At 54.2% G+C, this 22,879-nt stretch overlaps 2 protein-coding genes across 9 annotated transcripts in view; one reads left to right on the forward strand and one right to left on the reverse strand.

Moving 5' to 3' along the window:
* Positions 1 to 16,527, forward strand: part of OTOF (otoferlin) — a 101,642-nt gene extending 85,115 nt beyond the window's left edge. For 2 of the 5 annotated variants that reach the window (XM_034952791.3, XM_063594653.1), the window contains 20 exons: positions 100 to 261; positions 370 to 532; positions 1,015 to 1,145; positions 2,554 to 2,583; positions 2,983 to 3,111; positions 5,229 to 5,295; positions 6,201 to 6,337; positions 6,468 to 6,602; positions 6,849 to 6,986; positions 7,627 to 7,754; positions 7,861 to 8,031; positions 8,673 to 8,833; positions 9,595 to 9,737; positions 10,130 to 10,218; positions 11,518 to 11,616; positions 11,763 to 12,004; positions 12,670 to 12,848; positions 12,953 to 13,053; positions 13,495 to 13,692; positions 15,520 to 15,655. In XM_034952791.3, the coding sequence (XP_034808682.2) occupies positions 100 to 261; positions 370 to 532; positions 1,015 to 1,145; positions 2,554 to 2,583; positions 2,983 to 3,111; positions 5,229 to 5,295; positions 6,201 to 6,337; positions 6,468 to 6,602; positions 6,849 to 6,986; positions 7,627 to 7,754; positions 7,861 to 8,031; positions 8,673 to 8,833; positions 9,595 to 9,737; positions 10,130 to 10,218; positions 11,518 to 11,616; positions 11,763 to 12,004; positions 12,670 to 12,848; positions 12,953 to 13,053; positions 13,495 to 13,675 (2,586 nt within the window). In that variant the 3' untranslated portion in view covers positions 13,676 to 13,692; positions 15,520 to 15,655. Of the gene's footprint in view, positions 1 to 99; positions 262 to 369; positions 533 to 1,014; positions 1,146 to 2,553; positions 2,584 to 2,982; positions 3,112 to 5,228; positions 5,296 to 6,200; positions 6,338 to 6,467; positions 6,603 to 6,848; positions 6,987 to 7,626; positions 7,755 to 7,860; positions 8,032 to 8,672; positions 8,834 to 9,594; positions 9,738 to 10,129; positions 10,219 to 11,517; positions 11,617 to 11,762; positions 12,005 to 12,669; positions 12,849 to 12,952; positions 13,054 to 13,494; positions 13,693 to 15,519 lie in introns of all 5 variants that reach the window. The other 3 variants (XM_008952428.4, XM_034952792.3, XM_055108146.2) reach the window with 3 other exon arrangements.
* Positions 16,528 to 17,018: 491 nt separating this feature from the next.
* Positions 17,019 to 22,879, reverse strand: part of DRC1 (dynein regulatory complex subunit 1) — a 54,008-nt gene continuing 48,147 nt past the window's right edge. For all 4 annotated transcript variants that reach the window (XM_055108149.2, XM_003827062.3, XM_063595037.1 and 1 more), the window contains 4 exons: positions 20,184 to 20,413; positions 18,941 to 19,084; positions 18,498 to 18,600; positions 17,019 to 17,270 (listed from right to left, as the gene is read on the reverse strand). In XM_055108149.2, coding sequence (XP_054964124.1) covers positions 17,214 to 17,270; positions 18,498 to 18,600; positions 18,941 to 19,084; positions 20,184 to 20,413 — 534 coding nt within the window. In that variant the 3' untranslated portion in view covers positions 17,019 to 17,213. The remainder of the gene's footprint in view (positions 17,271 to 18,497; positions 18,601 to 18,940; positions 19,085 to 20,183; positions 20,414 to 22,879) is intronic.

Consider the following 22,879-nt stretch of genomic DNA (forward strand, 5'->3'; position numbering starts at 1 on the left):
CCACTGCCCAGTTCCTTCTTGGATGGTCCAGCACCCCCATGGCTGGCTCCCTTGACTAAGGGGCTCTCTTCTCTGCACCCACCCCCCAACCTCTCCCAGGTGCTGTTCTGGGGCCTACGGGACCTAAAGCGGGTGAACCTGGCCCAGGTGGACCGGCCACGGGTGGACATCGAGTGTGCAGGGAAGGGGGTGCAGTCGTCCCTGATCCACAATTATAAGAAGAACCCCAACTTCAACACCCTCGTCAAGTGGTTTGAAGTGGTGAGTGCAGGCCCTGGCGGACGGAGGACGTCCTGTGTGGCTCCACTCAGCCAGCCGGCTTCCTCTGCCCCTTCTTGGAGGCTCAGGCTCCTGTCGCCAACACCCCAGGACCTCCCAGAGAACGAGCTGCTGCACCCGCCCTTGAACATCCGTGTGGTGGACTGCCGGGCCTTCGGTCGCTACACACTGGTGGGCTCCCATGCCGTCAGCTCCCTGCGACGCTTCATCTACCGGCCCCCAGACCGCTCGGCCCCCAGCTGGAACACCACGGGTATGGCCACATCCACCCTGCCACCAAGCCTGGCTCCACGCCCCCCAGGGAAGGGCTCCAGGTCTCCGCCCAGTCCAAGCCGCCACCAGAGTTTGCTCCTTGGGGCCGAGGGGGTGGGCATAGACGAAGGTCACCCTGGTGGCCAAGGAAGGCTACCCAAGGTGACGCCAGCTCTACAGCCAGAGAGGGCAGAACTGGAGACAGCCTGGGGGGGCCTGAGGGCAGAAAGCCCCTTGCGCTGGTTGATGGAGAAGACCCAGGCCTCCCCGCCACCTCCCTCCCGCCGGCCTCCGCAGCTTCCCCTTATCTCGGGCTCTCTTCTTCCCTCCTCATGCCCATATTTTCTCCCTTGACTGGCTGTCCCCCTCTCCCTCAGAAAGTTCCAGAATCAGCTTTAGTTCTCCGCACCTTCCTGCCCCGCCAATCTCACTGTTCCTCTTGCTCCTTCCTCTGCCTGTCTGTCCATCTATCCATCTGTCCAGTCTGGCTTCTCCGGCGCTGCCGTGTGCTGTGCAATGGGGGCTCCTCCTCTCACTCCACAGGGGAGGTTGTGGTGACTATGGAGCCAGAGGTACCCATCAAGAAACTGGAGACCATGGTGAAGCTGGACGCGGTAAGGCGGGTGGGGTCAGCCCCCTGCTGGCTGGGAACATGCAACTTCGTGTGACACATCCTGTGAACCAGACTATCTGCCCCGAGAGAAAAGGACACTAAGAGCCTCCTTTGGCATGTGACTGTCGGGGGCTGAACTTGATTGTGTGTCCAAACAGCTCCCTCCTAATACTATCCTGGAATGCACACGCGTGCGTGTGGTGTGTAAATGTGCATGTGTGTGCGCATGTGTGTGGTGTGCATATGTGCATGTGTGTGTGCATGCATGTGATGTATGTGCATTTGTGCGTTCATGCATATGTGTGGTGTGCATATGTGCATCGTGCATGTATGCATGTGGTGTATGTGCATATGTGCGTGCATGCGTGCATGTGGTGTGTATGTGCATGTGTGTGTGCATGTATGTGGGGTATGTGCATATGCACGTGCGTGCGTGTGGTGTGCATATGTGCATGCATGTGTGGTGTATGTGCATATGCACGTGCATGCATGCATGTGGTATGAGCATGTGCATGTATGTGTGCACGCATATGGTGTGCATACGTGCATGTGTGCATGTGGTGTGTGCATATGTGCGTGCATGTGGTGTGTAAATGCATATGTGCATGTGTGCAGTGTGCATGCATGCGGGTGGTAGGTAAATGTGCATGAGTGTGGTATATATGCATATATGTGTGCATGTGTGCTTGTGGTGTGCATGTGTGCATGAGGTATGTAAATGTGCATGTGTGCATGTGTGCATGTGGTGTATGTGCATATATGTGTGCATGCATGCTTGCGGTGTGCGTATGTGCACATGCGTGCATACATGTGGGTGTGTGCATGTGCACTGGCATGTGGTATGTGTGTATGAGAGACAGAGTGAGCCATCACAGTTTATTATAATCACCTGCTATAATTTTTACTCCAACAAATGACACCATAGGTAATGATTCCTTATGAGATCATCAGTGTCCTTTCCAAAGAGTCGCTGGTTTTCCATCCCGGCCATTCACAAATGACACTTCCCCAGCCTGGGTCGGAGGAGGATTTCCAGGTGGAAGCTCCTTATTCCTCCTGGCTTTGGGCCTAGGACTGTTCATCTGCCAGAGAGAGAACTGCCACCTGGGGGTTGGGTGTGGAAGTGGCGTACAAGCTGTAGACCCTACAGGGAAGGGCAGAACGTGGGCCAGCCTGGAACACAGCCCACTGTTCCTTTGGCCACCCAAAGAAACATCCTCACTCAGACCCTTTGCAGACTCACCAGTCAGAGTGCTCTTATTAATGCAAAGTTGGCCTTGCGGGCACAGGGGCTGCCAGCACACAGTAATTTCTGTCTTGGCTCCTCCACACACCCTGTGCTAGGCCACTGCCTGCCACTCCAGGCCCCAGTGGCTGATTCTGTCCCTGTCTCCTTGGTTCCTCTGCAGACTTCTGAAGCTGTTGTCAAGGTGGATGTGGTGAGTGTGGGGGCCATGCAGGGGCTCTGGGGTGAGAGGGTCCTTTATTGGCAATGATGTCAGGCCAAAGGGTCCAGCATCAGGGACAGAGCCAGCCCCAGCCCCCGCATGCTTGGGCCAGCACACCTCCCCTAAGATGCAGTGGAAAAGAGCTGGGTGAGTGCAGGACTCGGTGCCAGTCCTGCTTGGGCGAGTGGATCACACTGGCAGATCACAACACTCTGTGGCCTGTGGCACCTTCTCCATAAAATAAGGCCCTGCCCCTTGGACATGGGTGGCCCCACAGGGCCTCATGGAGCCCAAGGCTTCCTGCTGACAGATGGCGGAATGGGTGGAGGCTCTCGGGATTGTCCAGGCAGGAGGAGTCCATGTAGGACTCTGGACCTGGCCAACCTGCAGGCTGAGGAGGAGAAGGAGAAGAAGAAGAAGAAGAAGGGCACTGCGGAGGAGCCAGAGGAGGAGGAGCCAGACGAGAGCATGCTGGACTGGTGGTCCAAGTACTTTGCCTCCATTGACACCATGAAGGAGGTGAGACCTCGGGTAGGGTGAGGGGAGGTGACCCCTCCACACTCAGACCCTCCTGTCCAGCTTCTTTCCCACGGCCCCCAAGAGCTGGATCCCACCTCCATTCATGTGAGTTTGGGATGGCTTTGTCTCACATCCTTGAAATCCTAGCTCAGAACTCACCTTCCAAGATGATGGTCCCATCTACCTTCCCTGCTTGGTTTTCTTTTGTCCTCATTGACTCATTCCACAAATGCCTCTTGGGTATATGCGATGAGCCAGGCTCCATACTAGGTGCTATGGGAGCCAAAAGATGCCACACCTGCCCTGATGGGCCTCCGGTTTACTGGGCAAAATGGACATGTAAACAGAGACTTAGAGAGGACTATGTGATAACAAAGGCAAATCATGGCTTGGGGGAATCAGGGAAGGCGTCTCAGAGGAGGTGACCTTTGTGGAAAAGGAGAAACATGTTCTCAGAGGCCATAAGGGAACAACTGCTTATCAGTAGTCCTTACGACTCTTCTTCATACTGTTTTATTTTACACATCTTGGTCATCGGCACGTGAATGATTCTTCCCCTATTACACATATGTGGGTTCCATCTGTTTGGCCAGAAACAGTTCCAGAAAGCGCATTTCTCTGCTTTCTTGTTTGTGTCCTCTCCACGCTGCCTACCTAGCTCAGGGTGCTCTGACTGGCCACCTGACCAGGAGGGACACATGCCTGCAGTTGTGTTTCCTCAGTGGGGCCAGAGCTGATCCAGCCACATCCTCTCCCAGGCCCTTTCTGTGACCCAAGCTAGGTGTGATATTTATTAGAGCACACATTAAGCTGCTGTAGCAAGTTAGAGTGAAGTGAACAAGACAGCGGTTTATTTCTCACATAACATCTCAGAGAGTGGGGGTTAGGCTGGTATGGTGGCTCAGTGGTGTCAAGGACTAAGATCCTGACCTCTTGTTTGTCACATCTGTAGGGTTGGAGGTGACTCAACATCATGTTCTAATTCAAGTGCACAGGAAGGGTTAAAGAGGAGATGAGGCATATGCTTTTCTTTTTCAGGGCCCAATCCAGAAGCTGCACATATGACTTCCACTCACATTGACCAGAATCTAGTCCCTTAGCTACACTTATCTGCAAAGGAGGCTGGGAAATGTAATCTTTAGCAAGGTGGCTGTGTGCTCAGCAAAACTTGTAAAAATAGGAGAACAGATCATTGAGGACAACTGGTAGTCTCGTCTCCCACCATCAAGTTGGCCAGGCTGGAGCTGCAAGAGGCTGCCTGTTGCCGTCTCTACTCCTGCAATTTTCACAGACTGCCACCAGGTGGCGGTGGCGACTTAGTTGAAACCTGGTTTCTAGTTTGTAGTAAGATTTATTCTCGTTTCCAGTAAGATGGGGTGTGCTGAGTGAAAGAAAATATAGTACATTTTCTTACTGTTATACTTTTCTACATTAAAACAATTTATTAATATCACTAAAAGCAACATTAAAATGCACTGTACTTTTTTAAGTAGAAAATGTAAATATTTATTGCAAGGTGTTATTTCTTTTTTTTTTTTAATTATACTTTAAGTTCTAGGGTACATGTGCACAATGTGCAGGTTTGTTACATATGTATGCATGTGCCATGTTGGTGTGCTACACCCATTAACTCGTCATTTACAGTGGGTATTGCTCCTAATGCTATCCCTCCCCTCTCCCCCAACACCACCACAGGCCCTGGTGTGTGATGTTCCCCTCCCTTGTGTCCAAGTGTTCTCATTGTTCAGTTCCCTCCCATGAGTGAGAACATGCAGTGTTTGGTTTTCTGTCCTTGTGACAGTTTCTTCAGAATGATGGTTTCCGGCTTCATCCATGTCCCTGCAAAGGACATGAACTCATCCTTTTTTATGGCTGCATAGTATTCCATGGTGTATATGTGCCACAGATGCATAAACCCCTAAGTACCACTAGTCACACTGTACACATTATAAACTTTTTTTGACCCACTTAAGCAGAGCACATGGTGGATTTGAAATGCAGTAGGGAAGATTTTCTACTTCTAGTGCATTAAGACTGGTCTGGGCCCACAATTTGGGGTCAACAGACTCCTCCCCAGGAAACCCACCTTCTGTCCTTTTCATCTCATCTTTTGGCAGCAACTTCGACAACAAGAGCCCTCTGGAATTGACTTGGAGGAGAAGGAGGAAGTGGACAATACCGAGGGTGAGCCCTGGAACCTGGAACTCTGCCTCCTCCTCCCCACCCCTGGGTGGTCAGCTCTCCTGCCCACCTCATCACCTGCTTCTCTTTTCCCTCCTGCCAGCCCTCCCAGCCTTAGTAGCCAGGGAAGCAGCATCAGTAATCCGTGGGCAGTACTGGGCAGGCTAAGGCCCTTGTCCAGGGAGGCTTTTACTCTGACCAGTTCAGCACCCACAGTGATGGGCAGACATTTAGAGCCACGGAACATCAGAGCTGGAAGGGACCTCAGAGCTCATTCCATCCAGCATTTTCCAGACTCTTTTCCATGAAGAAAATTGATGGATGTTCTAGAAGGAACAAATTAGTTTTGATCAAATTAGTTTAGGAAAAGCTGATTGAAACAGCTTGTTTTGGTGCAGGACTTTTCATACCCTTTACTGTGCAAATGTTATTATACATCTCTAAAAGGAAGACACAGTATAAAATATTTCCCCAGCTTATTGGATCACAGTACTCTTTCTTCTAAAGCATGCCAGCAGCATCTGCACCAGGTGCTCCACTGAATGAGGTTTGGGAAATGCTAATACAGAGTGTTATTATTATGGACAAGAAGAGGGAAGCTAGTGAGGAAAGTGAGTGGGCAAGGAACTGCGCAGCAACAGGCCTCCACCCCCAAACCCATGCTCCTTCCTGCCCCTCTCTTCCAAAGGGCATGAAGACGGTCTTCAGACACCTTCCCGGGCATAAACTCACTGGGGCCCCAGCACCTCCATGAGGCGGGCATGCTAGGGAGTATTATCTGCATTTGACAGCACATGGACATCCGAGAGTTAAGTTAGTAAAGCAAATTAGCGACAGAGCTGGGTCTCGAATCCAGGCCTTCCTGCTCTGCTCATTTCTGCTCCACCTCCTTTTCTGCTTCTGGCCAGGCCTGAAGGGGTCAATGAAGGGCAAGGAGAAGGCAAGGGCTACCAAAGAGGAGAAGAAGAAGAAAACTCAGAGCTCTGGCTCTGGCCAGGGGTCCGAGGCCCCCGAGAAGAAGAAACCCAAGATTGATGAGCTTAAGGTGAGAGCCTAGGAGCAGACCCTTCTAGGGTGTGCGGGGGCGGGAAGAGGGGGCGCAGTGATCCTGCAGGTGGGGCAGGACAAAAGCCAGAGACCAGGCAGCCGCCCCCTAACAGCCTGGTCTGGCTCAGGTATACCCCAAAGAGCTGGAGTCCGAGTTTGATAACTTTGAGGACTGGCTGCACACTTTCAACTTGCTTCGGGGCAAGACCGGAGATGATGAGGATGGCTCCACCGAGGAGGAGCGCATTGTGGGACGCTTCAAGGTCAGGCCAGGAGCACGGGCCCAGCCTGAGCACCCGCCAGCCCTTGCCCCACCACAGGTTCTCCCACTCACCTCCCACCGCTGCCCCGGCCACTCCCTCCAGAAGCCCTGGACTCTCCCATGACTCAGCAGTTAAAGGGTGAAGGCCCTGCCACATCAGGGTCCAGCCCTCCCGGTGCTGTTAGCTATTTTGAATGCCACCCTTGCCAGGCAAACCTACACCCTGACCCACATTTGTCTTGCCCAGGGCTCCCTCTGCGTGTACAAAGTGCCACTCCCAGAGGACGTGTCCCAGGAAGCCGGCTACGACTCCACCTACGGCATGTTCCAGGGCATCCCGAGCAATGAGCCCATCAATGTGCTGGTCCGAGTCTATGTGGTCCGGGTGAGACTCCCGTCGCTTTCCCTCCTTGCAAGTCTCCTCATCCTCCCATCTGGGAGAGACCAAAGAAGCTGCATACTGGCCAGGTGCAATGGCTTACGCCTGTAATCCCAGCACTTTGGGAGGCCAAGGCAGGAGGATCACCTGAGGTCAGGAGTTCGAGACCAGCCTGGCCAACATGGTTAAACCCCATCTCTACTAAAAATACAAAAATTAGCCAGGCACAGTGCCACACACCTGTAATCCCAGCTACTGAGGAGGCTGAGGCAGGAAAATCGCTTGAACCTGGGAGGTGGAGCTTGCAGTGAGCTGAGATCACATCATTGCACTCCAGCCTGGGAGACAGAGTGAGACTCTGTCTCAAAGAAAAAAAAAAAAAAGAAGAAGAAGCTGCATACTGACAGCCCCAGACTGGGAGGCACCAGGGAGATCGTTTGGTCTAGTCTTTATCTTTTCTAGAGGAAGAAGTCAACGCCCAGAGAGGGGTAGCCACTTGCCTAGGGTCACACAGCAAGCCTCCTGAGGGGTCCAGTGCTCCTGCCCCTGCCCTTCACTGTCATAGGACCCTCAGGCAGCCTGGCAGGGGCACTGAAGATGAGCAGGGCATGGGAGCCTGCTCAGGCAGCCCTTCTCCCCATTCCAGGCCACGGACCTGCACCCTGCCGACATCAACGGCAAAGCTGACCCCTACATCGCCATCCGGCTAGGCAAGACTGACATCCGCGACAAGGAGAACTACATCTCCAAGCAGCTCAACCCTGTCTTTGGGAAGTAAGGCTTCTTGGTGCCCTCCCCTGCCACACCCCGACTTCTCCAACCCAGAACACCTCCCACCCTAGCCAATCCTTAAGCCCTTCTCCTAACTCCACCCCACCAGGTCCTTTGACATCGAGGCCTCCTTCCCCATGGAATCCATGCTGACGGTGGCTGTGTATGACTGGGACCTGGTGGGCACTGATGACCTCATTGGGGAAACCAAGATCGACCTGGAGAACCGCTTCTACAGCAAGCACCGTGCCACCTGCGGCATTGCTCAGACCTACTCCACGTATGTGGGGCATGGGGCAGAGAGCGGGGGCAGTGTGCCTGCTTTGCCTCCACTCTAAAATGAGATTCAGATCCTGGTGATTTGAGAGGTTAGACATTGTGGTTTCTGTCCCAGGCCAGGCCTCTGCCCCTACAGTCCCTGGGCACAGTCTTCAGGGGACAGGACTGCAGATCCCAAAGCAAGGAGAGGGACAGTGGATTCCAGGACAGAGGAGGCAGGACGAGGAGAGACAAGTGGGCTAGGGAAGGTGGGGGCTAGCAGAGGAGGACAGAAAGAGTCCCCTGGGGATCTGGGCCAGCTCTGCCACTTATAGGCTGTGTGACCCTGGCCAAGTCCCTTCACCTCTCTGGTTTTCAGTTTCCTCATGGGAGTCTCTGAGGTTCCAGAGGAGTGGGCACAGTGAGGGGATGCAGTGGGGCTAGGCTGGGGACACTGATACGTGGTCCAAGGCCCAGGGCAGGAGGGTTCAGCCTCCAGCGGCCCTAGTGTCTCAGGTGAGCCTGGGACCCAGGGCAGGAGGAATCAGGCTCACTTGCTGATGAGGGCAACAGCCAACTTTAGAGAACTGGCCATGACCAGCTGTCATCCAGGATGGCTTAGTCCCACCCAGCCCGTCCAAGCCTGTGTGTCCCCTCCCACAGACATGGCTACAATATCTGGCGGGACCCCATGAAGCCCAGCCAGATCCTGACCCGCCTCTGCAAAGACGGCAAAGTGGACGGCCCCCACTTTGGGCCCCCTGGGAGAGTGAAGGTGGCCAACCGCGTCTTCACTGGGCCCTCTGAGATTGAGGACGAGAACGGTAATGGGGCACTGGATGCAGCCGCCTGCCCCCTCTCCAGGGGGTTTCAGAGGCCAGGAGGGGCCCACACTTCCCTGGGGAACCTCACAGCCTAGCCTGGGGTGTCCTCAGCCTAAACCTGGTCTTAGTGACCCTCTGCTCATCACCCCAGAGCCCCGTTCCTGTCTGCCCAGCCTCTGTGCTTCCACCCCTCCTACAGGGCAGCCCCACCTGCTTTCTCTCTGTCCAAATCCCAGTGAGGTAGAGAGGTTATCTGCATCCCATTCTGCAGGTAAACAAACCAAGATCCTACTTCTAGTGACTCGCCCAAGGTCATGTGGCTCTTTAGAGGCAGAGCGAGGGCATCGGCCCAGGTCCGTCTGGCTCTAATCCTTAAACTCTCCTTACTTCTCTGTCCATGAGGCACTTCCCAGAGAAGCAGAGAATTGGGAGGTGTCTGTGCTGGTATCTGATCACTTTCAGGTGCTGGGACAGGAAGTGGATTTTCCCTCCCTGACCCTTCTCTCAGCCCAGCAGGGCTCTCCAGTCAACTTCCCCAAGCAGAGGACCAAGGTCACAGACCTCTCTTGGCCCTGTGGGGCAGCTGAGACCCTGGGCAAGCCACTTCTCCTTCTGTGCCTCAGTTTCCCCAACAGTGAAAATGAGGTGGGGTAAATAGGTGATGGTGTACGGGCTTCTTTGTGCTCCTGAGTCCCTAGTCCCAGCAAAGGCCTCCTGGTTCTGCCGAGCCATGTGTGCAGCTGAGCCGCCGGCACCCACAGGTCAGAGGAAGCCCACAGACGAGCATGTGGCGCTGTTGGCCCTGAGGCACTGGGAGGACACCCCCCGCGCAGGCTGCCGCCTGGTGCCAGAGCACGTGGAGACGAGGCCGCTGCTCAACCCCGATAAGCCGGGCATCGAGCAGGTGACACTTGCATGGCCAAGACTGGGGTTCTTGGGTATTGGGGACCAGGGATCCCCAACCTGAATCAGTAAAGGTAGAAGCCAGGCCTCACGCTGTCCGCTGCATTCCAGAAAGCCTGGCAGGCACCTTCCCACCAAGGCCCCTCAGGGTAACTTGAATGGCAAGGGTATTTGCTTTGAGTGAGAATTACATCAGCTCAGGCAGAGACCTGGGTTGTCTCCCTCAGAAGCTGTGATTGGCTATTGGTGACATCATAGGAATTCCTGGCATCCAAAGATGGAAACTGATGAACTGGGTCCTTGACAGAACAAAGGTTAGGAGGGAGAGGAGAGCTGATCTTCCTGGGCAGAGGGAGAAGGCCCTGGGAGATCTGCCACAACCCTCTTCCTCAGGGCCGCCTGGAGCTGTGGGTGGACATGTTCCCCATGGACATGCCAGCCCCTGGGACGCCTCTGGACATCTCACCTCGGAAGCCCAAGAAGTGAGCGGCCTGGGGCCCAGCGCTACTCCCTTCCGGCCCACCCCACCCACTTCCCACCACGGCCCAACCCTTCCTGCGGGGGACTCAGGTCCAGATGGCCTTGGCCAGTTGGCATCCCTGGGGCCTGGGTGTGGCCACTGGGCCTTATAGGGGAGAAACTGACCAACCAATCGATAGAGTTTAGGGCCTGCCCTGGAGAGTCCCCACGTGCTAAGGCAGGACAACGCCTTCCACCCTGCATCAGTGAGCGAGACAAGCCCCACACAGCACACTCTGGTGCATTGTATCTACACGGTCGATGCGCCCATACACATGCATCTCATGCACACACACACACAGCATAGCACTCCCACGGACACCCACACACATGCCCACACTGACACACTCCTTCACAACACACAGAACCCCTGGGAGCCGGCCCTGTGTCATCCTCACATCCAGGCTAGTGTGATGTTCCGCCAAGTTTTCTTTGGAGTGCCTGCCAGTGATGAATCCAGGAGTGAGTGCCTGGAACAGGCAGGAGGTGGTAGAGTGAAAAGAACCCGGGTTTCCCATCCATAAAGCAGCAGGTTCGAGTCCAGCTGTCAGACAGTGACTGGATTCAGGGCCAGCTTCAGGGATGGAGGAAGCCACACAGGGTCCCACTCTTGTTTCCATGCTCCTATGTTGCCATCTTGAAATTCTTTATGACAAGTGACCCTGCATTTCCATTTGGCGCTGGCCCCAGCAAATCATCCAGCCAATTCTGCCAGGAATGTCCTGGAAACCTGAGGCCGTGAGTCAGCTGTTCCAGGGCCTGTCATTAGGGGGCACCCAACTCACTGGGCCACTCTGGGCTCACAGCCCTGTCTGCAATCCCAGGAGAGCCATGCTCAGATCAATTTTTAGTGAATGACTCAGCCTCACTCTTAATGATTGAAATGAACTACATCATTCATAATTACAATTAAACCTTGAGGGGAAAATTCTCTTTGGGGACAGGGACATACAGCTTCCATGGGCTTCCATTGCTGGCTACTGGGCTTAAATGCAGACTTCTCTTGGAACTAGCATCTGAGACAGAGGGTGGCTTCCTCCCCTCACCCCACCCCCACCGCCCACAGCCAGGTGCCTGGTGGGCCTTCTCACTCATGCCTCTGCTCCCCCAACCCCAAACCACTCCTCCAGCCCCAGCCTGGCCCAGGCCCCGTGCTGACCCCAAGTCCCCAGGGCTTCTCTCCGCCTGCCCCATCCCAGCCCTGGCACCCTGGCATAACCCCCACCTGGGGCTGCTAACCAGCCTTCTCTCCCTGGGCCCAGGTACGAGCTGCGGGTCATCATCTGGAACACAGATGAGGTGGTCTTGGAGGACGACGACTTCTTCACAGGGGAGAAGTCCAGTGACATCTTCGTGAGGGGGTGGGTGAGCAGTCCCTGCATGGGAGGGACTGAGCTGAGTGGGGCTTGCTTCCTGGGAGGGCAGGAGAGGAGGCAGAGGGAAGGTGGCTGTGGGTGGGAGAGGCCCCACCGGCCTGGCTGCGGGTCTGGAGATGTGGCGCCCACAGGTGGCTGAAGGGCCAGCAGGAGGACAAGCAGGACACAGACGTCCACTACCACTCCCTCACTGGGGAGGGCAACTTCAACTGGCGCTACCTGTTCCCCTTCGACTACCTGGCGGCGGAGGAGAAGATCGTCATCTCCAAGAAGGAGTCCATGTTCTCCTGGGACGAGACCGAGTACAAGATCCCCGCACGGCTCACCCTGCAGATCTGGGATGCGGACCACTTCTCCGCTGACGACTTCCTGGGTGCAGAGCAGGGCAGGGATGGGGGTTCAGGATCCAGAACTGAGAAGAGGCAGGGGCCGGGTTGGCAGGGACAGGGAGAGCCCTGCCTTGGGGAGACAAGGGGTCATTGCTTCCAGTCTGTCAGAGCCAGGGGTGTCCGACGGGGTTCCGCCCCCAAGGACCCACCTAACCGTCCCTAGGCAGATGTTCTCAGTGTCATAACCAGGCTGACAACAAGCTTTGGACACACCAAGGAGGGGGCAGTCAGTGATGATGGGGGAGGGGAGAGGCTCCGTAAGGGAGTCGGGAAACCTCCCTGGGCCTCAGGTTGCTTCTCTGTAAAGCAGGGATTCTCCCTAAAACTCGAATCTGCATCTACAAAAGCTTGTGAGATTAGCAGGACTTTGACAGAATAGATGCATGGCAGGGAGTGGCAGGGGGGACCCCAGGAGAGACCCTCTGGGGTGAAAGAAGGACCTGAGTAAAGCATGGGGGCTGGGGCTGCCTAGCAAGCCCACGAGGATGCCTGCATTGAGGCCAGTTGCTGGGAGTGAGGCAGGAGGATGAGATGTGGGCTCGGGGAGGTCTGCACTCAGCAAACAAGGGGCCGAGGAGCCCAGACCCCCACCCCCACCCTGCCCCACCCCACCCCTGTTCACTCAGAGCTGACACTGAGGTCGCCACAGGGGCCATCGAGCTGGACCTGAACCGGTTCCCGCGGGGCGCAAAGACAGCCAAGCAGTGCACCATGGAGATGGCCACCGGGGAGGTGGACGTGCCCCTCGTGTCCATCTTCAAGCAAAAGCGCGTCAAAGGCTGGTGGCCCCTCCTGGCCCGCAATGAGAACGATGAGTTTGAGCTCACGGTGCGCACCCCTTCCGGCTCGGGCAGTAGGCAGGGCTGGGACTGGCTGGGGTGCCAAGGGCCCAGCACACAGCCTGGACGCTGGGACCTGTCTGTCCTCTGCAGGGCAAGGTGGAGGCTGAGCTGCATTTACTGACAGCAGAGGAGGCAGAGAAGAACCCAGTGGGCCTGGCCCGCAATGAACCTGACCCCCTAGAGAAACCCAAGTGAGTGCCCTGCCGGCCCAGCCCCTCCCCACGCTGGCTCTTGGAGGCGCTGGAACAGGAAGGAGACGCTCCCCAGACACCCCATCTCTTCCTGGGCCACAGCCTCATTACAGGGGAGCCTCCTCCCTGCCCTCTGCTGACCCTGAATCCCACAACGTCCCTTTGAACCAGAGGATGGGCTAGGAATACTGGAGAGCAGGACCTTCCCTGGGAAAGGCCCCATCTAGCGGAGAGAAACTATGCTCTTCCCTTCCTAGCTTTTGCAGAAGAGCCAGCTCCAGTGGTGGCCTCTGGGGCCTTGGCCAGCCTTGATGGCCAGAGGGGTGCCTAGAACTGCACACACAGCCCAGGACAGCTTCCCTCTTGGTCTGGACCCCTCGCCACACCCAATCCCTTCTCCTCCCTGTCCCTCCTCTGCGCTCTCTACCCTTCATGCTCCAGCCGGCCCGACACGAGCTTCATCTGGTTCCTGAACCCTCTCAAGTCGGCTCGCTACTTCTTGTGGCACACGTATCGCTGGCTGCTCCTCAAACTGTTGCTGCTCCTGCTGCTGCTCCTCCTCCTCGCCCTGTTCCTCTACTCTGTGCCTGGCTACCTGGTCAAGAAAATCCTCGGGGCCTGAGCCCAGTGGCCTCCTGGGTCTGATATTTCTTACTTCTTCCTCTGGACCAAGGGCTAGGCAGGCACGTGCACACACACACACACACACATACACGCACACACACACATATACACGCACACATCCACAAACACAAATATGCATACATGTGCACACAAACACACACAAGCATGTGTGCACACAAACACACACAAGCATGTATGCACACATGTGCCACGCACAAGTGCATACACATGCACTCAAGCACACACAGGCACACACTTAAGCCCACACAAACATGCACAGCAACTTTCAAGCTTTCATGACAGAATAGACTCTCAGAACTAGAAATGACTATTTTACACTTTTCTACATTAAGCCAAAGAGGTGAAGTAGCTTGCTCAAGGTTACCCAGCAAATTAGGGTAGTGCCGGGACTCAAGCCAAGGTTTCCAAATTTCCAATTCTGTGTTCTTTGCACACCATCTCTGCTCCCAGCCATGTTTCTCCCAGACTCTAACCCAATTTTTTTTTTTTTTTTGAGACAGAGTCTCGCTCTGTCGCCCAGGCTAGAGTGCAGTGGCACAATCTCGGCTCACTGCCAGCTCCGCCTCCCGGGTTCACGCCATTCTCCTGCCTCAGCCTCCCGAGTAGCTGGGACTACAGGCACCCGCCACCACGCCCGGATAATTTTTTGTATTTTTAGTAGAGACGGGGTTTCACCGTGTTAGCCAGGATGGTCTCGATCTCCTGACCTCGTGATCCGCCCATCTCGGCCTCCCAAAGTGCTGGGATTATAGGCGTGAGCCACCGCGCCCAGCCGACTCTAACTCAATTTCATTGGCAAAAAGAAGCTGAGCTATGGACAGGGAAAAGGGAAGGGTGTGGCCAGGGTTAGCCAACAGGTCTGGAAATGGCTCTCACCTGTGTGTGACCTCCCAGTCCAGGGCTGCTGTTTTCTGCCCTTCAGGATAATAGTTCCATTCAACTCAAACATTTCATAGCCACCATGGCCTGAACACCCAACTGCAGGTGCTCAGAGCTCCCCAGGCACTGGCTCACTGTGCCATTGCGCCAAACCCAGGAGGTAGGTACTGCTTGTAACCCCATTTTATACATGAAGAAACCGAGGTTGATAGAGGTGCCTCACTTGCCTGTGAAAACCATTCAAAACCAGGTGTCCTGCACCCAAGCCCCGGCTCTGTGTCCCCACCAATACTGAGCTCAGCTCTGGGGCTGCACGCCACGTCCTCTGGGAGGCAGTAGTTTGAAAATGCATATGCAGTACTTTCACTTGTATCTTGACATTTTACAAAACCTATTGTTTTTATAACACAAATGACAGATAGTGAGGCTGGCCAGGTGCTTCTCGGCTGGGAGGCTCTACAGAAGGTGGAGTGGGTCTTCATCCTGAGAGTGGGCAGGTTGGTGAGGGCAGCTTGCGCCCCACAGGGGCTGCTCAGACCCTCAGCAGGGCCCAGTGGGAACAGCCATTTATGTCCAGAAGGGAAGAGGTTGTGAAGCACCGGTCTTACCAAGGACATGGGGCAGCACATAGAACGAGCTAACCGCAGGAGCTTCCTAACGATGAGAACTGCCTGCAGGGCCAAGGCTGCCCCATGCTGCAAGTAGCTCCCATCTAGGCCTTAGGAGGAGATTCGGGCCCCAAAGGTGCTGCAGGGAGGATAGAGTTTTGTAAGCAGCAAGTCGGGTACTTAGAAATGGGTTCAAACCCTGGCTCCAGCATTCACTGCTTTTGGGGCTGGGGCCATGGCAGGGCTTTTGGGGGTCCAGAAGGACAGAGGATGGGGTGCACTGGGAGACAGCTCCTGCCCACTGGCTGACCAGCTCCTCTCTTCCACTTCCCAGCCGGCCCGACACGGCCTTCGTCTGGTTCCTCAACCCTCTCAAGTCCATCAAGTACCTCATCTGCACCCGGTACAAGTGGCTCATCATCAAGATCGTGCTGGCGCTGTTGGGGCTGCTCATGTTGGGGCTCTTCCTCTACAGCCTCCCTGGCTACATGGTCAAAAAGCTCCTTGGGGCATGAAGGCCGCCAGCTGCTCCCCAGCCCTGCCGCATTTCCTTTCAGTGGCTTGGACTCTTTCCCATCTCCCCTGGGGAGGCTGAGGAGCCCAGCGTTCACTCTTCATGCCTTGGGCCGAGCCTGCCTCCTGCTTGCGGGGCCGCCTGTCCTCACTGCCCCAGGCTGCGGCTTGCCGAGTCCCGCCCCTCTGACCCCTGCCTGTGGGCTGGGCAGCCTTGGATGGGGTGGGGACCTGGAATGGGTCTCTCTTGCCCCACCCGGCTGAGGCGCCACCCTTCTTCAGGCCCAGGCTCCAGAGGAAGACTCCTGAAACCCTCCCCAGGTCTTCCAAGTACAGGATTGAAGCTTTAGTGAAATTAACCAAGGACCATGGGTCAGTGCCCAGGGCTTTAAAAAGAATGAACGAGCAAAAGGTATCCCCACCGTGACCCCTGCAGATAGCACCGGTCTTTGATCCGCAGCAGGGGCCAGACCCTGCCCACAAGTCCCGGCACGGCTGCTTCTGCCACTGCTGGGCTCCACTTGGCTCCTCTCACTTCCCAGAGTGTCGCCTGTCCTGCCTGTGGGTTTCCATGGCTTCCCAGAGCTCCCTCTGCCCCAGCCAGCGCCTCCAGGCCCAGCTGAGGAGCTGTGAGAAGCAGCAGAGGGGACTCCCCATCCCGGGCACACCCTGTCCTCCCACCCCTGCCCCCCTTGCCCTTCCAGCCCTTTCAGCTGCAGCTGGGAGCTGGCCCGTCAAGTGCTGCCCCTGCCTGTGTCTGGGTTTCTGTTGGCTGTTTTTCTTTTCCTGAGTGGTGATTTTTCTCTAAATAAAAGAAGTCAAGCACTGAGCTGACAGGTCTGCACTGGTCAAGCTGAGAGGAGGAGCCGCAGGTGCGGGGCAGAGGCAGCAGTTCTCTAGGCTGGCGGATTCAGTACCAGCAGGGCTCCCATGGCCTTTCCCCTTCAAGTGGCCTCTGGTGGCCCAGGGTTCAAGGCAGGCCTCAGGCACAGGGCTGCCCACCCAGGCTGCCCACAGGAGGAGTCTTACACCATAGCCCAAAGGGCACACCAGCCTGGGCCCAGGGGCCCCCAAAGCACCGAAAGAATCCTTCAGGTCTGGGGCCAGTCTGAAGGCTTAAGACCCCACAAGGGCCCAAAAGCTCTAGCCTCCACCCACAGAAACCAGTTCCCCTGAAAGCAAGAAAGGAGCCCCACGCCACTGGCCTCGGCCTCTGACTCACACCACTATCTGCGCCTGGGGCAAAGTCCCCTCATGACACAGAGGTAGGGGCAAGGGCCTGGTCTTGCTAGACCTGACCTCTTTAAAGAGATTCAGCCACAACTTTAAAAGGCTTTAATCATAATGCAGGACACAGGTAACTCCTCTGGCTCCTTATTTCGACGGACTATAAAGACAGCCCTGGAAAAGCCAGAGAGCGGGCCCAGGCGCGGCCCAGTGGGTGACATGAGCCGGCTCCGGCACAGACACCAGCATCAGGCCAGCCCTAACACATCAGCCTTTGGAGGTCCAGCTCTATTTTGTGGGTACCCGCAACACCTGAGTGGGAGGAACTTGCAGTTCAGAGTTGATCTGGAAAAGAAAGGGTGAAAGTCGTTACATTTTTCCCAGGGCCCTCCTTCTTTGCCACCCTTGCGAACCACGCTGGCTCTCCCATGGGCCTCCAAAGCCCTGCACGCATCTCCTCTCCAAAGCTGAGAGATGCTGAACACCCACAGACTGCCTCCCTGCAGGAGACACGCCTGAGCCTTCTTGCTCAGCTTCTGCTTCAGCTGTGACCTCTGGTAGCGTTCTTCATCTCCCGCCCATCCATTCTCTGAAGTCTTCCCCTCTCCTCTCTCCGCGCACCCATGCCATCCCCAATCTAGCCTGCCCCACCTCTTCCTCCCCCAGCCTCTTGTATGCAGTAGCATCTGTGGAAGCAGGAACCATACCGTCCAGAATGTCTGGGTCCTGTCACAGGCCAAGGGTCATTATGAGGCCAAGGTTCACTACCACATCCCACTTTCAGCTGTGGCCTGGGACCTGGGACTGTGCTGGGGCCACGCAGCCCCTGTGGCTGGACTTGGAGCTGGCCTCAGTCACCTCACACGTGTGCAACTAACAGCTGTGTCACGACCTTCCTGGCCTACAGCCCCAGCTGCAGGTGCCCACACCCGCAGAGCAGGAAATGTCAGCAATGGACTTTTTCCTTCCTCCTCTTGCCAGGCCATGGGGCAGTTGTCCACAACTATTGCAGGGTTGGGCACAGATGGGGGCCAGGGAATATCTGCCCCAGCAGAGCCTCCTCCCCCACGCGAGGATGACCCTCCAGTCATATCCCAGGCAGAGAACCGGGGCTGGTGGGTGGAAAGAGCCCAGGCTCTGGACAAGTTGCAAACTCTCCAAGTTGTGATTGTCCTTTTTGTGAAATGAGGAGCATCGTTTCCGCCCTGTCCACCTCCCACAGCGGGTGTGAGGATGGAAGAAGAGAGCACAGCTGGAGGCTCTGTAGCTGGGGAGCTGCTCCTGGCTGTGGCACTGCTTCACACAGAGCAGTCCCAGCTGGCCACTGGCACCAGAAACCACAGTATCAAAGAGACACTGTCACACCTGAGCTGTCCTGGAGGAGACTTCAGGCAAGATCTACTCCTTTGGCCAGTAGTTGTCTCAAGGTGCCACTCTTGATTTTTTACATCATATCACAAAGCTCCCTTGCCTCTGGCGGGGAGGGGACTCCTCGTTCCCTAATCCCAGCTCCAGTGCCCCTGCCCCACCCGTGTCTCCTGCTGCCCCTCCTTGGAAGGCCCCGCCACCCACCTTGGAGTTCAGATACTGCTGCAGTAGCGCCTGCAGCTCTGTGTTCTGCTGCTCCAGAGAACTGTTTTCCAGCAGCAGCTTGGCCCTCTGGGTCAGGACAAGGCTTTGGACAGAAAAATCGGTTAGAGGCTCACTGAATCCTCCATCCTCTGCCAAGTAGGGGCCAGGGTCTTGGTGGTTGTACTTTGGCTACAGGTGGAGGGAGACTCCAGAAGCTACACTCTTCACCCAGCCGCCAGGTGAGCCAGGTTAGCAGGAACAGAACAGGCAGGCCAGGGCCCAAGAGCCAACCGCCCCACATGATCCACCCACACAGGAGATGCCAAGGGCAGCTCTTCCCTCCCAGGTTCAGTGGGACAGGGAGGCAGCAAACGCGGCTGCTCCCAACAACCGTTCCTCACCTGCCCGCCAGCACCCTCCTGCTCGATGACATGCACACTTACTGGTACTTCTCCAAGGCTGTGTAGAGGGCATCCCAGAGGTTCTGCTTAGAGGAAGGGATCACCGTGGTCAGGGCCTGCCAGTACTCCGAGTCCTTAGAGTTGTCACACACATTCTTCTGTACCCTCAGCGGGGCCCACGAGTCCCTGAAGGCCAAGAGCACAGTGATTGTCATGTCCATTGGGTACTACCCAGGCCCCCAGGCAGTGCCAGTCACAGGCCTACTGCTTTCCCACCTGTCACCTTCCCACTCAGCAGTCCAAGTTTATTAGACAGTGGCAGGTTCTCAGAAAGGACGCATGCTTATTGTCAGCGTTCCTGCCTCGGTACCACCGGTACCTTCGTGAGGGCATAATCAGTGCTTCATCCACCCCTCTCTCTCCCAATCAGTTTACCTCACTGGCTTTACAGCTCATCACTGTGCCCATCTCTTGCACCAACACATCCAAAACAGCACTTGAATTCAGTCATGTCCTCTCCATCCCCTCATGACAGCCTTAATCTGGGGGATCCTCACCTCCCACCTGGACAAGCCTCCTGATGCTTTCCCTGTATCCAGCTTCGCCCCTTCCCTGACGCCACAATGATCTCTCTAAAACGCAAGGCTAATCATGGCTCTTCGGCTGCTTCAAATCCTTTTCTGGCTCCCACCCACCAACGGGTAAAGACAAAGATCTTGGGCACATTGGGCAAGGCTCTCCAAGACCTGGCTAGCTCCCCACCCACCAGTGCCACCTCCCAGGCCCTTGACACTCCAGCCAGACCTCCTGTGATGATTCTTGAACAGACCAGACCTTCCCCATGCTGCCATTTCCTGAAATGCCCTTACCTCCATTTTATCTGCCTGGGAACACCTAGTTCCAGTGCCATTTCCTCCCAAAACCCTCTCTGATATGCCAAATGGAAACGGCCACTTCCTCCTCTGAACAACGGTGCACCTTGAATGTGCTTTGACCATTACTCTGATCACAAGGCAGTGCCCCCACAGTGCTTACACATGGCAGCCTTCAGTGCATGTCTGCTGAATGAATGATGAGTGAAAAAAGCACAGATCACCACTATGCCCTATTGCTTTCCTGACTGTCCAGTGATTGGTTGCCCCAGCCCGCCTTCAGATAGCCCTGTCCTTAGTCCCCGCATCTTGCCCAGCGGACTCTTCTCCACTCACTGGCTCTGCCTGGCTCCCCAGCCCATCCAGCTCCCCTGGTTCTGGTCTCAGGCAAGCCTTCCAGCCCCGCAGCCCACCTAGGCTTCTTCAGACCCATGACGAAGGCCTCCAGAATCTTGAGGACATCATTGGGGTGGATGACCCAGGGGGAGGGTGGGGTCTCCTCCTCTTCCTCCTTCTCCCCTTCCACCAGGCTTTCTTCCTTTTCTCCCTCCATCTCCGTCTGCTCTGCCAGCTCCAATTCTGACCTCGTGCTTGTCTCCTCCATGCTCGCCTTCTCCATGCTCGCCTGACTGCAGGGCTTGATCTGGAGAAAGATGCACGGACAACTGTGGGCTGGGGACACATGAGCATGAGCATGGAGAGAGAGGCAGGAAGAAGAAAAACCAGAAAAGTTTACAGAAAGTGACAGAAAGCTTGCCCAGGGAGACATTTACACAGGGACAGAAACAGGAGAAAGAGTGGGAAGAAGGGGGATGGGATGGGGAGAGGCACTAGGAGGCTACGAGAAAATGGAAAGGTTCTGTTTCTAAATCCGGGCTCCCAGGTGCTCACCTTATTGACATTCATAAAGCTCACATGTTAGAAATCTTCTTTTGAATCATAATACAGATTAAATTTTTGCTTTAATTGTTAAATTTAGAAGGTCTTCCTCCTACTCGTATGTTGCAGTTCATGCAATTGACCTCCCACAGGCAAACGAATGCTATCAAGTTTCCTATGGTTCCTTCCAAGGAAATAGTATGTCTATATAATGTCTATATATAAATACATGCGCATACCTTTCCATATATACTCCTCCTTCTCGTTTTGACATCAATGATACTATACTACAAATGGAGTTCTGTAGTTTGCTTTTACACTTACCAATAAACCTTAGATATCTTTTCATGTGAATACATAAAGAACTTTGGTTTTTTCCCACAGTTTTATAGTACCCCATCGTGTAGACATACCATATATTATTAAATAGATTCCTCAACAGTGGACATATAGGTTGTTTCGAATCTTCTGCCATTTCAAACAATGTACAGTGAATCAGCTAAAATAAATACACCATTTCAACTGTAATGAGATATATTTAGAGAATAAAATCCTAGAAGAAGAATTTCAGAGGCCAAGGTGGGCAGATCATTTGAGGTCAGGAGTTCGAGAGCAGCCTGGCCAACATGGTGAAACCACGTCTCTATAAAAATACAAAAATTAGCCGGGTGTGGTGGCAGGTGCCTGTAATCAATCCCAGCTACTCAGGAGGCTGAGGCAGGAGAATGGCTTGAACCTGGGAGGTGGAGGTTGTAGTGAGCTGAGATCGTGCCACTGCACTCCAGCCTGGGCAACAGAGTGAGACTCTGTCTCAAAAAAAAGAAGAAGAATTTCAGAGTAAAATGTATATAGTTTTGTAACTGATACTGCCAAACTGTCCTCAATGGAGGTTACAATTTATACTCCTACCAGTAACTTATGTGTGCCTGTTTTTTACACCTCAGTCATCGCTATGTTATACTTGCTGTGTTATCAAGCTTTTTTTTTTTTTTGGCCAACATAACAGGTTGGCAAAATGGAAATCAGGCATTTTAATTTGCATTTCTCGTATTACAAGGAAGGCTGATTATCTTTTCATATGTTTAAGAGTTACCTGTATTGCCTCTTCTACGAGTTGTTCATTCATATTTGTTATCTGTTCCTTTTGTTGGTCTTTTTCTTATTGATTTCTGAGAGCTCTTTATATATTAAGGAAATGCCTTAATTATGATATGAGTTGAAAATATTTCTCTGCAGCTTGTCATTCATCTCTTAACTTTGCTTATCATGATTTTTGCACTACAGAATTGTTTTTAAATTCTGTAGTCAAATATAGCTTTTATTCCCTTTATGGCTTTGTGGTTTTGTCCATTCTGCCAACTCTTTTTTTCTTTTCTCTTTTTTTTCCCTTAGAGACAGTGTCTCACACTCTGTCACCCAGGCTGAAATGCAGTGGTGAAATCATGGCTCACTGCAGCCTCAACCTCATCATGGCTCACTGCAGCCTCAACCTTCTGGGCTAAACTGAGCCTCCCAAGTAGCTGGAACTATAGGCATGAGCCACTGTGCCTAGCCCAGCCAACTCTTTTTACAGGCATGTCAGGCTACTCAGCTTTGGGCTAGCAGTACTAAAAACATTTTTCATTCACATTTTTCATTTTTAAATTAAAATGTTATATGACTTTTAATATGGCAACTTCTTTAAAATAGTTAATATTTGATTCACCTTCTGAAATCAATTACAATCAAGATATGTAGGACAAATGGGCCCTGCCTTGCGGGAAAGTGTTAAGGATCAAAATCCTCAGAACCTGGTGGGCTCTGGTCTCACAGTGGCTGAGACCTGGTTTTGAGGGAGGGTGCAGGAAAAGATTCCTTGGGCCTCAGTATAAGAACAGCATCTCACCCCCAAGCCATTCTTCCCTTTACAAAGAGACAAATTGATAAACAATAAGGGAAATGCTAAGTTAGCTATACCTGACATAAAAGCCCCGCTATTTCTCCAGAAGTGCTACTCAAAGACAGCACGGTGCTCTGGGGGCTTCAGGACAATTGAAAATGCAGGGACATGGATGAAGCTGGAAACCATCATTCCCAGCAAACAATCACAAGATCAGAAAACCAAACACCGCATGTTCTCACTCATAAATGGGAGTTGAACAATGAGAACACATGGACACAGGGAGGGAAACATCACACACCGGGGCCTGTCGGGGGGTGGGGGCTAGGGGAGGGATAACATTAGGAGAAA

The sequence above is a fragment of the Pan paniscus genome, chromosome 12 (genome assembly GCF_029289425.2).
Source record: "Pan paniscus chromosome 12, NHGRI_mPanPan1-v2.0_pri, whole genome shotgun sequence".
NCBI lineage: Eukaryota > Metazoa > Chordata > Mammalia > Primates > Hominidae > Pan > Pan paniscus.